Source organism: Meles meles, chromosome 10 (genome assembly GCF_922984935.1).
Source record: "Meles meles chromosome 10, mMelMel3.1 paternal haplotype, whole genome shotgun sequence".
NCBI lineage: Eukaryota > Metazoa > Chordata > Mammalia > Carnivora > Mustelidae > Meles > Meles meles.
Genome location: NC_060075.1, coordinates 43,395,905 through 43,414,687, shown reverse-complemented (window position 1 = coordinate 43,414,687; position 18,783 = coordinate 43,395,905). Strand labels below are relative to the sequence as shown.

The following is an 18,783-nucleotide window of genomic DNA, read 5'->3' as shown; positions in this document are numbered from 1 at the left end:
TCATGTAATTTTCCTGTGCCACAAACCGTTTTCCTTCTTGACATTTCATTCGACGATTATAACATTTTAAAGGCCATTCTTAGTTTGAAAGCTGTACAAAAATAAGAGACTAGATAACCTGGGTCAGAGTCCTGGCTCTTGGGTTTATCATGTGTGTGCCTTTCAACACATTACTTACATTCTCTTGGCTTCATTTCTCTCTTGGGGAACTGAGCGGAGCAGGTGGCGTGCATTCAAGCCCTCCCCTGTGAATTGCACCGACACGTGTGCTTTCTGTGCCTTGCTTAATTTAGTCCTCATAATGACCACAAGATGCAGAAATTATACTGTTGCCTTTTGGGGGACAGTTATGGTGATGGAAAGAGGTTACCTGTAGATTATGCCTGACCTGACCTCTCCTGTTTATGGAGGTTAATCCTTATCACATGCAGAAGTCTCATGTTGGTTCAGTGATAGTGTTCCTGCTTCTCTAAGATTCTGTGATTTTTCTGAGTGTCTGTGGTTATACTTCACCTTAGACTGAATGATTTCATCTAATTAGAATTCTTCGATTCAATTAGTAATACATAAACGTCCAATTTACGCTCCAGATTTCACTAAACCCAAAGTTGAATGTGAACTCTGAACAGTCACTAATTCTATTGATGTGTACACTAGCGAGCCTGGCTCAGATACACTCATGCAAATGCTGCATTAAATGAACTAACACATGTTAAATAGCCCCACGCAATGCCTGGCACAAAGGTCGTCAGCCAAAATTTGTCTCTGCCCTCCTTACTGGCAAGATCAGACTCAGAGAGCTATTTTTTGGGAAAGGTGAGCATTACCTGGAAAGATGAGGCCAAGTCCTTACAAGATACACCGGAACAAAGAAGCCTCTTCCAAGAGTCCAGTGCTCTGAAACCCAGGTGCTCTCTTGTTTCCAGATTGATCCCTGAATCTGCTTTCATCAATCACCTACTAGGCAGGGTGTGGCTTTGTTCCACTCTGCTATTCTAGGACCCAACAGTGGCCCAAATCCTCCAGCTTCCTTCTGACCCTATGATTGGCTCCTGCTACCCCACTCTGCTTGCTTGATCCTATCTTCTGTCCTCTGAGCTTTGGCTCCATCCCCCAACCCCCGCCACTCGACTCATCACAGACAACTCCACTTTGCCTTAATATATTAGGCAGCAGTTCAGACTCTTCTAGGTAGCTCTGACCTTGAACACCTCACCTTTCTTTGTAAGTGATATTCCACTGGAGGAAGTCCTGGGGCATTTAGAAAGGTTTGGGCATTTGGAATTATCACACAATCTGGTTGATGTCACATTTCCTGCATTGCACAGCACAGTCTAACCCAACAAAGATTTGCCCCATAAACAGTTCTCTGCCAACAAATAATGGTCCTAGCTCTGAACCATTCATCACAACTAGTATTTCTTTGTGTTCTATTCTCTCGAGTACTGGCTTGGTTGTATTCACCTTGTAAACCAATCAGTTAATTTGATCAACACTGTTTTCTTAGTGGATGCCAAATGTATTAAATTAACACAAATTAATGAGCATGCACTGTAGAAAATAAGACAGACAGTCATTACTGTAGATCTGTTAAACAAAGCCTGAACCTCCTATTTATCCATTTTTTCAGAAAACTATTTTCCAGAAAATTGGGTAGGAGTTTGGGACTGGGCTAGCAGCTAAGATCTTAGATTATGCAAAGAGGCAGCCTTTAAAGACTATCCCTAGACAAGGAATGGTCATGTATCCCTTCCTGCCCTACCTCTTGTTGCAAGTTGTGTTCTTTGGGAGACAGATGCTGAACAAAATAAGGCATGCAAAAATGGATGGGGAGATGTACGTGTAAGAAAAGAAAAAGGAAGAAGCAAGATTGGGCAGGAGGACCCGTCAGAACATAATGGCAGTCTTACAGTTTCTGCTAGCTCATTATTGGATTCTCATGCTAGATGGAAATAAATGACTAGACCCTTCTACCCACACCTTGCTCAGTCATTGGCAAGACTTGTACTACAAACAGTGTGATCTCAACTAGGAAGCTGGGGTAGGCCCTGAGAAATCTAACAGTGGGAGGATGCCAGCAAACCACACTTCTCACAGCTGCACAGGAAGGTCTTTCTTCAAGAGGGATCTGAGCAGCCTATCTGTGTCTGCCTCACGTCCATATGTATAAGCCTGTGCCCTTTTGCAGCAGGATGAAATGAAAACCAACTATTTCTTGTTGCAATCTCTTACTTGCATGCCAACCTGCTACAACTCAGCTGTCTTTGGACAAGAACTGCAAAGAAAAAAGAAAAACATTCAAAGAATTCATCTCTTAGATAACTGCAAATGGAACTCTTCTCTCCTTCACTTGCACTTTTAAAAATCCAAGAGCATTGATGGGATTGATGGAAGAGCATTCTTACTAGGAAATTAAATTAAAGGAGGAGACAAGTTGTCCATATCTTACATTTTTATACTCAGAGTCATGTACTGCCATGCCTCAAGAAATTTCTCTGTAAAGAAGAGTAAGGAGGAGAAATAGTAGTCACTCGATGCTTTATTTTCCCTCACTTCAAGGAAACATATGCTTTTGCTGAACCTGATATTTACACATATGAGTATAAGAATTCTTCACCATCTGGCAATAATCAATGACCCATGCTAGCCAATTGGCCTCATGTAATGGGATTCTTGGCTTTTGCACACAAAGGAAGCAGAGAATAGGTTTTAGGAGGATTGGGTTTCCATTAATTATATACATGATTTTTATTTGTTTAGTGGACCAATGGAAAAAGGGAGACACTAGTGGCATTTATGACTTATTAAGACTAGATGAAAACCTCAGAAAGAGCTTTCTGTGAAGAGAGTGGTCTAATGAGAATGGATATAATGGTTATTTACCTAATTGAGCAGTAATGACTGAGGTGCGGGCCACTTTCCCAGGATTAATAAAGAGCTGGGGAGTTGACAGTTTGGGCCATTAAGTTCAGCCAGTACTTAATCTTGGCAAAGGGCATGGTGCCAGGATCATATTAGTATTATAAAATGTGAATAAAACTTAGAGAAAGAACTTACTTTTTTGAGAAATAATTTTAATTGGCAGTTAAGCACCTGACATCAGATTGGGCAATGCAAGTTTCATCATGAAACAATTTTTCACATAAAGTCTTCAAATCTTGTTCCAAAGAAAGGGGGGCAAAGAGAGAGACAATGACCCTGAGCAATATCAAAAACATTTGCATGCACAACCACAAGCAAACAATTATCACCTCCCTTGGTTTAAAAATAAAACAAACAATACTAAAGACATGGAGTTGAGCTGGAAGAATTGTATACCCTGGAGATTCCCTATCGATGTTGCCATCCACAGTGTCCTCCAGGAAAACCAGGGCGCCTCTCATCCATAACACCATAGTTGGAGCTAAGATGTTGTCAAATATGTTGAAGTCTTCTTGAAATTGTTTGTATTCAGTGGTCCCCTTATCCAGTGTGACAAATGTTCACAAGTTACTCACTTGTCAAGAAAAGTTACTCAGTTTGCTAAGTATTCGTTATTCCCATAGTTCTGTTCTGGGTGGAAAAGTATGAACATCAGCCAAGAGCAAGTAGGAATCTAAGAAATGGTGCTTTGTCTTGTTCTCTATGTGAGGTGGATCTTACAAGACGGGCCTCAATTTTTGAGGACTTTACAAATCTGTTTAGTTCGCCAACATTTCCTTCTTTATATTGAAAGCACTGAGTGTCTCACAAGACACCTTGAAAAAGGATGAGGCTCTAAACGTGAGTAAGGCACAGCCACTGCTAACCAGGAGCTTACAATCTAGCAGCGATCTCAGAGTCTAGAGCACTCTTCTAGAAATCTGCATAGGGATGGGGATGCCTGGGTGGCTCAGTCAGTTAAACGTCTGATTCTTGATTTCACTGTAGGTCATGATCTCAAGGACATGAGATCCAGCCTTGAGTTGGGATCTGCACTGGGCATGGAGCCTGCTTAAGTTTCTTTCTATCCCTCTCTCTTTCTTTCTCTCCTTCTCTTAAAAAAAATTTTTTTTCAATTTACAAAAGAAAGAAAGAAATCTGCTTGGGGATCAAAATTTCCAATCATATCTCTCCTTCTATCATCTTGACTCTAAATCATTACCTCAATCTGCTCTAAAGGAGATAGATAATGGAGTTGAGTCTGCTCTGTGAAACCACCTCTGCTGAAGCAGCTGATCCAACAACAGCAGGAACAATGTCGTCATTCATTTCAAGGAAAGTTACCAAGCCCTTACCATGTAATAAGATGTTAGGGTGTAAGACATGACAGTGCATAAATAAATAATCTTTATCCTCTCATAATACAGCAGAATTAGAGATAAATACAAAGAATAAATGTGTTAATGTGTTATAGGTGCTTTGATAGCAAGGCAAGGAGACGTCCAGAGAAGGTAATCAGCCAATCCCAGTAGTCAAAAAAGGCTTCAAAAAGAAGGTGACCCTGACTAAACCTGGAGGAGTTAGGATATCTACCTTTAGGTGGAGATGCATAAAGAAACTACCAAGTCAAGGGGCAACATAAAGAAAGCGGCTGACAGAGTGAACAACCAGGAATGGTCAAGGAACACTAAAGGATTCCCATAGAAGGTCTCTTGACTGCATCTTCTTCGTGCCTTGATGAGCTAACCAACACTCTCCATTCTTCCTTCTAATATCCTGACTAACTAGCACCCATGACTAGCAGGATAGTCCCTAAAAAGTCATCCATTTCTGCTCCCACCTCTTGGGTTATATGAGTCACAGGTGTTTGTTCCCAAGCCAGCCTGTGCTAGCTGTACTCATTATTAAAATGATATAATTAACATAGACTATGTTAAAGAGTTGTTGTTTCTGTGAAATTAAATTGGATACTTTGGAAAGACTTGACTTTTTTTTTTCCTGAGTCACTAAAAGAAGCAATAGAATTAAGCACAGGGTATGTAACTATAAAAGAATGAAAGAGGATTATAAAAATCCCTACAATGAGATTCTGCTCAAATTGCTTTGCTGGTATCTCAAGTTCTCACTCCAATTTAAAGAAAACAAAACTGGAAATCATAAAAGATGCATTATGGATATATTTTATACATACAAAAGCAAAATGATGCATAAAATCAAATAAAAGTCTTGGCCCTACATTAAAGAAATGATAAATGCATGCACATTAATGTTTTATATTCAAATGTTTTAAGATGGTTTTGTGTGTGTGCTTCCTTTTTTTAACCAACGTTGTGATCAATTAGTCAGCTGTCAGTATTAATGTGCTGGTTGAAAGGGTTTCTCTTATGGTATGAATTTACCATAGGACAAGAAAAGATCAGACCTGAGAGGCAGACAGGAAAGCTCCAAACACCACAATTTGTAGTTTATTCTGTAGATCAGGGGTTGGCAAGATATAGAACTCAGTCCAAATCCAGCCTGTAGCTTATTTTTATAAAATATTATTGGGACACAGCTGTGTCCATTCAGTTAAAGGGTTGTCTATGGCTGTTTCCACTATGCAATGGTGGAGTTAAGGAGTTCTTACCAAGACGGTGTGTGCAGGTATACATGAAGGTTTAGTTTATGCCTTCAGGAAAGGCATGAAATCATGCCCTTCTGCTCAGTTGCCTCTCTCAACAAACACTTTAGGCCACCATGGCACCATATACTGTTGCTCCAGAACACAAGGAAAGACATAGAGACAATCAATAAGAAGGCCTCCAGCTCTTGGAGATGAGGGCATAAAACGGCTGACCTAAGATACTATACCAATTCCATTGAGAGTCACCCACCACTAGGGGAAGGGTATAAAAGTCTCTCCCACACAAGACCCACCACAGATATAAGGCAGAAGTTCAAGTGCCATGGTGGGGAAGGAACTGGGACACTGAGAAGCTCCCAAGCCCAAGACCCTGGTGCACAGGTTGATGTAAGACCAAGGCTGAGTCAGACAAAGGAGAGGCTTCTGACCTCCAGTGTAGCGAGCCCTGAGCAACAAGCAGCAACCATGTTCATGAACACAGGTGCAGAGGAAAGTAGAGACCAGAGCACTGAAACCCTCCCCACCTCACCTCCCACCCTGACAGTACTCCAAAAGGAATGTGAAGTGTAGGAGCTGTGGATGATCATAGCAACAACATTGTCAACTAGTAGGAAGATGCAAAATGGAAGCCATGACAAGAGACCACGACACACCTAGCCCAACAGCTAAAATAAAACATACTGACCATACCAACTGCTAAGAAGGAGAGAATGTATCTCTCAGACATTTATTTTTGGTGTGATCACTCTGGAAAACTGTCTGGTAGTCTTTTGTGAAGTTCAACATATACTCATCCTGTGGCCCAATAGTCTTACTCCTGGGTATTTACCCTAGGGAAATGAAAACTTCCATTCACATAAAATCTTATACATGAATATTCATAGCAGGTTTGTCTGGAATTGCCAAAGACTGGGAACAAGCCAAATCTAGAGAGCTTATCCTCCTGTATTCTCAAGAGCCACCACACCTACTACGAACACCCAAGCCAGGACTTCTCCCTCTGTCTCACACTTAAAACACCAAGTCCTCCTTATTTTAGCTTTTAAAGTATATCTCAGATCTGCACTCTTCTCTCTATCCCAATTTCTATTTGACATACAGCAGGTACCACTCATCCCTTTCCCATATTTTTGCATGGTTTCCTAACAAGCATAGTATGATTTCAGCATTGGACCTCCCAAATTGATCCCTCAATGGCGACTAAAGAAAACTGTTTGAAACAGGTGTTTGCACACATCAACATTCAATAGCTCCCACAGTACACAGGAAAAAGCACAGCTCCTTTAACTGGCACACGAGACCCTAAAAGGACCAACTCTTGTCTTCCCAGCCCCATATCTTGGCCTTGGAAGCTCCTACTTCAGACTTCAGCAATCACAAATTGATGTGTTTCACACCGTAACTGTTCACGCAGTCAGCCCTGCCTAGAATCAGTGTCTTTCACCTGGTTTCCCTCAACCCATCCTTACTGACACTTTAGGGTTCAGCTCAGCTGTCCCCTCATTCTTTTTTTTTTTTTAATTTATTTATTTCTTTGGCAGAGATCACAAGTAGGCAGAAAGCGAGAGAGAGAGGAGGAGGAAGCAGGCTCCCCACTGAGCAGAGAGCCCGATGTGGGACTTGATCCCAGGACCCTGAGATCATGACCTGAGCTGAAGGCAGAGGCTTAACCCACTGAGCCACCCAGGTGCCCCTGTCCCCTCATTCTTGACTTCTTCCCATTCCACCCATATCCGTGCTCCAATAGGAAACCCACATTCAGATTTCTGAGAGACCATCAAAGAAGCCATAAAACCCGCAGTGAGCCTGTTCTGGGTTTTCTGAGTATTGCAGTTTCCTAGGATATCTCACTGAAGAAATGGGGAGAAGCAGGAATAATAGCATGAAAGTGATTAAGCCTTTGAAGTGTACCCTTTGTTCCCAGGGTCCTGTTAATTACCATTTAAAAAAGGTTTATTTGTAATGTATTCAATTACCTAGGTAACTAAATAGCTTTTTACTGATCAGTTTGAGCAGCATTTGCTTAATAGCCACAAAGGCTGGGCCTGGGTTTCATTGATAGTCTACTCCCAGATCTGGGCTTATCTCAGACTGAGCTGGGGGGTGGAGGGAGTCTTACCCGAGTATATTATAATTGTTAATATAATCACTTAGATTTAGAAAAACGTAAGTTTAGGGATTTTCCCCATTATTCTTTAAAGAATAAGTACAACAAGGGAGAGGAGCCAAGGAACTCCAATGTCCATTCTATTCATTCTTCCAGTCAATTCCTGAGAGGAAATGCTTCATGTGATTTCTGCTGATCAGGTTTCTACTCACAATTCCCAACACCCTGCTCAAATCTGACCTCCTCAGCACTTCTCTGACTACCCAGGACCACTATAAGATTTCTCTAATCTCTGACATTTTTGCTGTAGTTCCCATGTGCTTTGCTAGTGGTCTAATGGTTATCTACAGAGAAACAAAAAGGAAGAGACAGAGGGGCATAAGACTGGGAGGGCCAAAGCCATTTTGTTGTAGCCCCATTTTGTTGTTGTGTGAATGGTCAAGGGAAGCTCCTGGAAAAGGGGACATGGCAGCTAGATATTGAAAGATAAATAAAAATTCAACAGACTGATATATGGAGTGAGGCAATTTTAAGAAGAGGGAATTCATATCTGAAAACACGAATGTATGATCACTGGGATCTTCAATATAAAAATGCCATGTGGGTATGTGACAAGAGGTAGGCAAGGCCAGATCCTAGAAGGTTTTAGGTTAAGCTAGGAGCTTATCCTGTTTATGGTGAAGATCCAGAAGAGGAAGACTTACCATCACAGTTCTCTAAAGGAATAAAAGCAAATTCTATGGGTGGAGGGGCCCTATAAACAGAGAGGGGCAAAACAAAAATCAGGGCAGCCAGGACAGGTAATGAGGGGAATGGGAGGAAGAATCATGCCTATATATTGAGGTCTCAGGACTATATGAGAACAGGTAGAACAAGAATTAGAAAGGAAGATAAGAAAAGGAAAGGAAAGGAAAGAAAAGAAAAAAGGGGGAAAAAAACACAGGCACTGTGGTGAAGACTGTGGACACAGTCATCCAAGTCTGGGTTACAAGCCAGGCTTTCCCTCTAATTTGTTATAAAACCTTCAGAAAGATTCTAATCACACTTAGTTGCCGATCTATAAAACAGGGAATATACCTCATAGCTTTCAGTTAGATTAAAAAGTCTTAAGATACTTTAAACATCTAAAATATTAACAAGGATATAATGACTGCTTAGTAACATTCCTTAAGAGCACGCTCAGTTGTACAGAAACCTGGATTAAGAGTAGTAATTTTTCAAACAGCGAAGTCAACTCTAGTTAGGTAAGATGTCACCATGAGGGACCGCTGGGTGACAGGTATGTGAACACTCTGTGCCATTTCTGCAACTTCTCATGAACCTTTAATGATCTCTAAATAAAAGTTTAATTTTTACAAAGCCATAAATGCCTTTGCCAAACCACAGTGACTATTGGATAAATATTCTCTGAGAATCTATATATATCCTACATACTCTGGACTATGGTTTCCCTTTGGTTCTCATTCTCCAGGGTTCACAGATATCATTTATCAAGTGACAGTGTCATTTCAGTTTTCATTACCCCTCTTTTTTTTTTAAGATTTTATTTATTTATTTGACAGAGAGAGAGAGAGAGAGAGCATAAGCAGGCAGAGTGGCAAGCAGAGGTAGAGAGAGAAGCAGGCTCCCCGCCAAGCAAGGAGCCCAATGCGGGACTCGATCCCAGGACCCTGGTATCATGACCTGAGCCAAAGGCAGCCATTTAACCGACTGAGCCACCCAGGGCATCCCTTCATTACTCCTCTTAAACAGAAACACAGCAATGAAAGTAAACTATTGGAAATGGAATTATGAGTGGCCTCCTATAAAACTGGAGGGGTTTTTTTGCTGTTTAGCTGTTCAGCTGAGAGCTTGAATCCAACCAAACACATCCCCTTTACTTCTAAAGTTCTGCCCAGTTGTCTGAGTAGAGTTGCACAGAAACCACAGTCCTCTCCCATAAAGGCTAGTAGTGAATCTCAACAAAGGCAGGATTTGAATTTTGATCTGAACAATTTACTAGAGGGTACAGTTCATTTACCATCCAAGACAGAGTTGATACTAGCTTTGTCTTTGTGCCACCTGAAGCCAGAGTGCACGTCTCCATGACAAGAATAAAGATTCAATTTCAGTCCCTATCACCATCCCACCACAGCAGGACAGGGCACCCAAGAGCCTGAATAATCTGCCAGACTCTTTACTGAGGGCATCCCTAGCCCCATTTACTAATTACTGCTGTCAGTCATAACAGCCTGTGTTCTACCCATACTCTTCCCTTTCTTCATTGTATAAACCCAGCTTTGCTGAGATCACAACCAATGACTTTGGCCACAGTGGTGACTTCTCATCTTGACCGCTAGTCCCTGCACAAAGAAGTCCTTGTGGCAGCAGCCATCACTTTTAGTTCAAAGGGACCCTTGCTATGTCCTGTGGCAAATTTGCACTTCCTTTTGGGACTAGGACCTCCAGCCTGCAGAGCAGAGAGGTACACATAGTGTCCCAGGGGTTCTTTGGGAGTGATGTCTCGTGAAGCCATTCCTGTCTCTACCCCTTGGTTATCAGATGTATGCCTGCCTCCTATTAGTAAACACAGCATGATAAAGAGAGCCCTGATTTTATGCATATGCAGCATTTTGAAGGATGGCATTCCATCCTTTCAGAGTGCCATTAGGTTGGCACTTTATCTATGCCTTTAGTAGACCATCCCAGGGCTCCAAGAAGACAGCAGCTGCTGGAGGGTATACTATATGATATAAACTGAGGATTCTATGATCAGTGGTTCAAGCCTATATCTGCTTTGCTATGAAATGGGTCTCCTGTCAGATATTATGTTGTTTGGCATGCCGTTTCAATTGAGCAATCAGAAATCCTCTAGGGATTGGTGAATGATGCTGACTACAACTCACAGTTCAGGGAAGCAAGCTCATACACAGAATAGGTATACACTGGGAAGATGGAGAGCTTACCCTTGCAGTATTGAAAGGACCCAGTGTAGTCAACTTTAGACAAGGTAGCAAGTTGGTCTTCTTAAGAAATGGTGCCATATAAGAAATGGGGCTCAGTGTTGGTCTCCGTTGTTGGTAATTCCAAGACAGTCAAATACAACAATAGCTAAATTGACCATGATAAGGGGTAATTCATCATGTTGTCCAAGTGTGTAGTCTTACTGTCTGCCACTATTATGAGGAGCCCAATATGGAGTTATTCCAACTACCAAGTATGTCAATACAAATTAAACCCCCAGGGATGTGGGAAGTGAACAATGAAAGGTTTGCAGATCTAGTGAACCATTCTACTTCAACTAGGTTTCTATTTGTTACCTGGCCCCATGAGATTCCATGCTTGTAGTGGGGCCATAATGACACTTCAGTTTGCCAAGTGTCAGGTCAACACAGACCCTGTGTCTAATAGTCCTCAAAACGTCTGTATATTCTTCTTTCCCCAGTGCACAGACATTCAAATAAATGGCCATAGGTCCCTTTGGGGAAGGATTAGGAGAATTATTACAGTTCATACTTACTATAGTTCTATAAGACCTGGCTTTATCACCCCCTCTCCTCTCATCCACTCTGCCTTACAGTAGGAAGCCACCACTGAGCTTCTTTGTAATGCTGGTTCCTCTCACCATTACTTTCTTCAGGAGTGGTGTGTCTTCTGAGCCCTTTCATGCAACATCATTCTCTGGTGGATCTTCTTGCTTCACATAATATGTCCATTACACCATGGCCTTTTTGTTCTTTTTTTATACTGTCTGCCAGGGCAACTCAGACATTTCCATTTGCCTAAGGACCAACACTTCTTCCAGACTTCTAAGTTACCCTATCAATGAGTTTGCCTTGCCTCTTGGGTCCTTGATAGAGTGTTATATCCCATGTTCCAAGAAAGTGACCCTAAGTCGATGAATTCTGACTTATCCGGTTTTAAGTCCCATCCCTGTCCAACAATCAGCAGAGAATCCCTCCAGCACTGTTTTGAGAAAGATTTTGAATCACATGATCGATTAGTGATAGTGGTCATGGAGAGGTGAGAGGGAGCTTTAAGACATAAAGTATACTTTCGCATTTCTGATGTAGACATTTGCTCAACTTACAACCTGTAAGTATAGAAATGAGTAAAGACAACCACAGGAGCATATGGTCTCAAATCTTGGCCTCAGTTCCTCTGTAGTTTAACCAATGAAGTTAATTAAAGTGATAGATCATGCACTTGAGTTTTTCTAGGGACTGGTGTTGAAGGGGGAAAGGAGAAGGAAGAAAAGGAACCTGGGGTGGCGGTGGGGGGGAGTTGTTGATGATAGGGGGGTAATAAGAGGTCAACACTGTAAAGTAACAGATACAAGAAGGGGGACTTTGAGGGACTTCTTGGAGATAAATAATTTCCTTTTCTCAATTTTGTCCTTATTGATCCTCACACAGTCCTTGTTTGGGTAGAGATCTAAACACCCTTAAAACTCCTCTTCTGGGACTTAAAATGTCAACTGTGTGGTTACCAAAGTCAGTTTAGTCATTACTGAAATCCTCCCAAGGTGGCTCCATCTAAGTGGTAACAAGCTCCAATAAGTAAAGTCAACGGACTCCTCTCTTGCTTTATTTTTCCTTAATGGCTATCTGATAAACTGGGGCAGGAGGCGGGGAAATCTTCCCAGGAATTCATTTCTACTGTGGCAAGGCTGGAAATTTGAAAGAGATTCAAATTAACCACTTGTGTGTTTTCGTTAGACTCCTTCACAGGTCTGATAAACATCTTGACAGACATCATTTGGCGATTCACCGGAGACTTTCTGGCACCTGATCTGGTCTGCCGAGTGGTCCGTTATTTGCAGGTATGTCACGCCTTACAAAACGTGATGAAACAAACTGACAGCAAGATTAGGTCTTGGATTCTTCATAAGGAAAATAATATAGAACCCAGCACTTCTACCCGATAAACTGCTCCCTTCCTTCCAGTTGGAAGGACAAGAATAATTTGTACGATTTTTGGATTTTTGCTAAAATAATAAACATACAAATAAAACATAAGTAGCATTAGTAAGAATATAAGTGTTCACATTTCAAGTATTAAGTAAAATTTTGGAGTCAACATGAAGGTCTTCGACATACTCTGGCTGTCTTGGTCCATTCAGGCTGCTGTAACAAAAATGCCACACAATAGGTAGCTTAGAAACAACAAATATTTATTTCTCACACTTCTGGAGGCTGGAAATTCAAGATTACTGTGCCAGAAATTGTCAGACCAAGTGCCTTCTTCCAGGTTGCAGACTTCAGATTATGGCACATGGCAGAAGGAGCAAGGGAGCTCTATGGAGCCTCTTTTGTAAGAGCACTAATCCCATTCATGAGGGCTCCACTCTCATAACCTAATCATCTCCCAATAGCCTCACCCCTTAACACCATCACAGTGGACATTAAGATTCCAACACGTGAATTTTGGTGGGACACAAACATTCAGAGTATATGTAGCACTGTCTAAACAATCTTCAGAAAATTTATCAGTTTCCTTTTCTTTCTTTCTTTCCTTTTTTTTTTTTTTTTTTTTTGGCCAATTTCCCCCCCTCAAATTAACACAACACCAGCTACTGTTCTTTTTGAAAAACGTTGACAGATTGTTAGAAAGTAGGTATTATCTCTGGTTGTTTTAACTTGTTTTCTTGTATTACCATTGAAAGTGGACTTTTTAAAATATCTACGGGCATTTGAATTTCTTCTTCTTCAAATTATCTGTTATTCTTTTTCAATTTTTTTATAACTGGGATACTTGTTTTTTTCTCAGTTATTGATAATATCTATTTTCAGATTAAGGACATTTACACTTTGCCTGTTGAATATGTTTCAATGTAAAAACTATAAATTCAAATATATATACATATATACATAAAATATCATATAAAATATACATATGTATCATGTACGTATATTAGTAATATATTATATATGTATATAATATGGATTAAGGCACATCAACTAATTATAGAAAGAATGAACTGTTTCATAACTGGCATTAGGACTGAGGTGCTGTTTCAGAGCTCTTACAATTATTTTCCATTAATATATTACTATTTTTATGCCCATACTTCAGGTCTAAATTACTGTAGCTTTATAAAGCACAATGCATTTTTGGAAAACCTTATCCTACAAGATTCCATTTGTTAGTAGAGTTTTGTAGAATCTTTGCATCTATATTCATCCATGATTTTAATTTGTTCTATTGTTTTTAGACCTTGGAAATGGAGTTACTTCATCTCCAGAAAATGGACAGAGAATAGTTACAATTAAAAATCTTTTGTGCTCTGAACATAATCTTGAAAGTTTAGTAGATGTGAAAGAGCCCTGATTACTATCTGGAACTGGTATTTTTTCAGGGGTAAATTTTTAAAACATATTTTAATTTATTATTTAAAAAATTTGCTTCCTTTTAGGTAAATGTTACCAATTGCTTATTCTAGCAATTGCTGAGAAATAAATAAATTATGCCAGTCCTCAGTGTTAGAAGCAGGGATATGGTTGAACTAAATAGCTATCAGTTGAAATAAACTAAACTATCAATCAAATTGACCTAATTGGCATTTATACAACACTTCATCCAACAAAACAGAATGCTTATTCTTATCAAAATCACAGGGAACATTCACCAAGAGAAATTACATACCACCATAAAACACACTTTAACAATGTAAAAGAGTGGAAATAGCACAAAATATGCTCTCAGACCCAACTAGAATTAAACTAAAAATGTATAACAGAAAGATAGCTGGCCAATCTCAATGCTTTTGGAGATGAAACAACATGCTTCTAAGTAACATTGGGTCAAAAAAAATGAAAATATAATTTATCATAATTTGTAGGACAGTAAAAATGGTGCTTTTGAAGAAACATAGCATTTAATTTCTTGTATTAGAAAAGAAAAAAAGATCTAAAATTAATAACTAAGCTTCCCCCTTAGGAAACTAGAGAAAGCAGACCAATGTAAACTTAAAGAAAGCAGAATGTTTTAAATGATAAAAATTAGAACAAATTACTAAATGAAAACAGTAATTCAATTGTGAAAAATCAGTGAAACTATAAACTGGTTCTTCAAAGAGATAATAAAACTGATAAACTTCTTGCCAGGCTAAAAAAGAATAGAAAAGGGATGACACAAATTACTAATATCAAAAATGAAAGAGGGGTCATTATTACTGATCCGATAGATAATAATAGGATAATAAAGGAATTTATGAAATACAAATTTGATAAATTACTTGAAATTGACCAAATCCTTGAAAGACACAATCTGTCAAAACTCACACAAGGAAAAATAGATGACCTGAATAGGTCTATATCTATGAAACAGATTGAATTGATAATTCATAATCTTCTAAGAAAGAAAGCACCAGGTCCAAATGGGTTTACCGGTGAATTCTACCAAACATTAAAGGAAGAAATTATACTAACTAGTTTCTTTATTTTTTTTTAAAGATTTTATTTACTTATGAGAGCAAGAGAGTGCATGAGTTGAGAGGGGGTAGGGAGAGGGGCAGGGGAAGAGGGAGCAGCAGACTTGCTCCTGAGGAGAGTCTGATGTAGGGCTCAATCCTAGGACCTTGGGATCATGGCCTGAGCTGAAGGCAGACCTATAACCTACAGAGCCATCCAGGCTCCCCTACTAGTAAGTTTCTAATTTTTCTAGAACATAAAAGCAAAGGGAACATTTCTTAACTCACTCTGTGAGTCCAGCATTACTCTAACACCAAAACCAGACAAAGGCATTATAGGAAAGTAAAACTATAGACCAATATCTCTCATGAACATAGATATAAAAATTATCAACAAATATTAGTAAGTTGAATGAAAATACTTATAAAAAGAATTACATACCATGACCAAATGGAATTCATTCCTGGTATGCAAGGTTCACCATTCAAAAATCAATAATGTAATTCATTAAATCAAAAAGTTGAAGTGAAAAAAAAGTATATAATCATTTTAATAGATACAGAAAAAGCATTTGCTAAAATCCAATATCCATTCACAATAAAAAGTCTCCACAAACTTTTCATAGAAGGCAATTTCCTCAATTGGTTGCCACAAAAAGCTACCGCTAACCTCATACTCAATGGTGAGAGACTGGATGTATCTTTCCTAAGATAGGGAACAAGGCAAGGATGTTCTCTCTCATTACTCCCATTTAGCATCATACTGGAAATCCCACCTAACTCAACAGGATTTAAAAAAGGAAATAAAAGGAATACAGATTGGGAAAGATGAAATACCTGTTCACAGATGAAAAAAATAAAACAAAACATAGAAAATTTGTGGGCTTATTAAGTGAAAATAAAAATAACAAGGTTGAAGAATACAATATGCTTTTATATACTAGGAATGAAAAATTTGAATTTAAAATTTAAGAAGCAATAACCATTTATGTTATTACCAAAAATATGAAAGACTTAGGTATAAACCTAACAAAATATGTGGAAGATCAGTTTGAAGGAAACTATAAAACTTTGGTGGAAGAAATCAAAGAATATCTAAGTATAAAGATAGGTATTCTATGTTAGGAAAATGCACTATAGTTAAGATATCAATTTTGTTCAAAACAACTTATAAATTCAATGCAATCCCAGTCAAAATCCCACCAAGTTATTTTATAGATACAGACAAACTCTCAAGTTTGTGCAGACAGGTAAAAGACACAGACTAGCCAATACAATACTGAAGAACACAGTTGGAGGAGATACTATCTGATTTCAGACTCACAAAAATGCTACAGCTACATCAAGACACCATGATACTGGCAAAAAAAATCAACAAATAGATCAATGGAACAGAATAGAGACCCCAGAAACAAATGCACACTAAATGTCAACTGATATTTGACAAAGGAGCAAAGACAATTCAGTGGAGAAAAGATAGCCTTGCCAAGAAATACTGCTGGAGTCATTGGTATCCAATTAAATAATATTAATAATCATGATGATGATCTGACTAAAGACCTTAAACCTTTCACAAAAACTAATTCAGAATGCATCATAGACTTGAATGAAACATGCAAGGCTATAAAACTACTAGAAGATAACATAGGAGAGAATCTAGGGGACTTTGGGTTTCTCAGTGACTTTTTAGATTTAACACCAAAAGCACCATCCATGAAAGAAAAAAATGAAAAGTTGGATTTTATGAAAATTTAAAACATCTCTGCAAAAGACACTGTTAAGAGACAGAAAAGACAAGGCACAGAATGGGAAAAAAATGTTTGCAAAATACATACTTGATAAAGGATTTGAATCCAAAATATACAAAGAGCTCTTATAACTCAACCTACTTAAAAATGAGCAAAAAATCTGAACAGACACTTCTCCAAAGAAGACAGAAGATAACAAACAAGCATATGAAAAGAAGCTCACCATTGATGGCATTAGGGAATTGCAAATTAGAACAACGAGATAGTATTAACATAGCTATTAGAATGACTATAGTCCAAAAAACTGATGATGCAAAATGCTAGTGCTGTTTGTAGGAATGCAAAATGGTACATCCATTTTGAAAGCTATTTTGGCAGTTCAATTTTATAAAAATAAAATTGAACATACTCTTATCATACAATATAGCAATTACATTCCTAGGTATATAACCAATGAATTGACAACTTACATTCATACAAAAACTTACACAAGAATGTTTTATAGCAATGTTATTCAGAATTGTCAAAAATTAGAAGCAGGATGTTCCTCAAAAGCTGAATGGATGAAAAAAAAATGGCGACATGAGTATGATTACAACCATATGACATTCTAGAAAAGGGAAACGATGAAGACCATAAAAAGATCAGTGGTTCCTAGGGACTTGGATTGAATAGGTAAAGCACAGAGGATTTTTAGAATAGTAAAACTTTTCTGTATGAATGGTGGATACATAATATCATGCATTTATCAAAAACCCACAGAATTATACAACACAAAGAATAAGGTTTCATATAAAACATTGATTTTGGTAATAATGTGTTGATATCAGTTCATCAGTTTTAACAAATGGAAGCTAATAATAGGGAAGGATGTTAATAATAGGGAAGGATGTTAATAATAGGGAAAACTGGGGGAAAGGAGGGTGGGACATCTCTGTACTATCTGCTCTGTTTTTTCTGTAAAACTAAAATTGCTCTAAAAAATAAAGTATATTAATTTTTTAAGTCCAGGGATCCTCCTGTACATGGATCCAATCTGGTATTTTTCTAAACAAAAATTTTCTAAGTTTGCTGCATTCAAGTCTCACTTCTCTGGAAGATTTTCCTTAGTTTTATATTTCCTAGGTCATTTTTGTCAGAATTGAGGGGTGGGGTAGTGCGAATTCAGACATATGTCCTCAAGCTGCCATCTGTTCTCCAAATGGTATCCCATATGTTGTTGATGTGTAGAATTTTCATTGTTGACATTTATGAATTGACTATAATTGTACTTTGATTTCCTTCTTGACTCAAGTTAATTACAAGGGTGTTTAAATTTCCAAGTGGTATTTTAAAAAAAAATAACATGGTACTAATTTCAGCTTTTATTCCTTGTTGTTTTAAATATGCAAATTATATAAGTTGTATAATTTTTGGAATCTATTGAGGGATTTTTTTTCTTGGTAGTTTAGTTTAGGACCAGTTTTGAAATGGTTTCAGATATTTTACAATAATGTGTATTATTTTTAAAGTGTGTTTAATTTTTCCATGTATTATTATGTTTTATTCTTTTAAATCTTTAAACATTTTAGTTATACATATTTAGTATTATGTTGCTTGTCACATATAAGTTTATTAATATCTATCACCATTTTGTATTATATTTTTTTCAATAAAAAGAATCCATTTGTCTCATGTAGTGCAATTTGCTTTGAATTTAATTTATCTGTTAGCAATATTGTAATAAATGCCTTCTTTTGGTTTTAGTTGTTCTGTATGCCTTTGGCCATCATTGTACTTTTTAAACTTTGATAATCATTTGGTTTCAGAGGTTTGTTTTCAACACACTATGCAGTTAGATTTGGGGAAGGGTTTTGTACATAGTCTTTGTTTTAGTCAAGGAGGTTAAGTCATTTATATTTATTGAGACAAATGGTGTTTGGTATTATTTAAGTCACTTCATTTTAATGTTTTTGGTTATTTTTTTTCCTATTTACATGTTTTTTCTTTTCTATTTGGTTGTTAATTGTGTTAG

General features: G+C 38.1%; 1 protein-coding gene across 2 annotated transcripts in view; it reads left to right on the top strand.

Moving 5' to 3' along the window:
• NPSR1 (neuropeptide S receptor 1) overlaps positions 1–18,783 on the top strand; it is a 152,375-nt gene that overhangs the window by 88,208 nt on the left and 45,384 nt on the right. The window contains exon 3 of one of the 2 annotated variants that reach the window (XM_046021275.1): positions 12,329–12,432. The exons of the other annotated variant lie outside the window; for it this stretch is intronic. Coding sequence (XP_045877231.1) covers positions 12,329–12,432 — 104 coding nt within the window. The remainder of the gene's footprint in view (positions 1–12,328; positions 12,433–18,783) is intronic. 2 annotated transcript variants of the gene reach the window in all.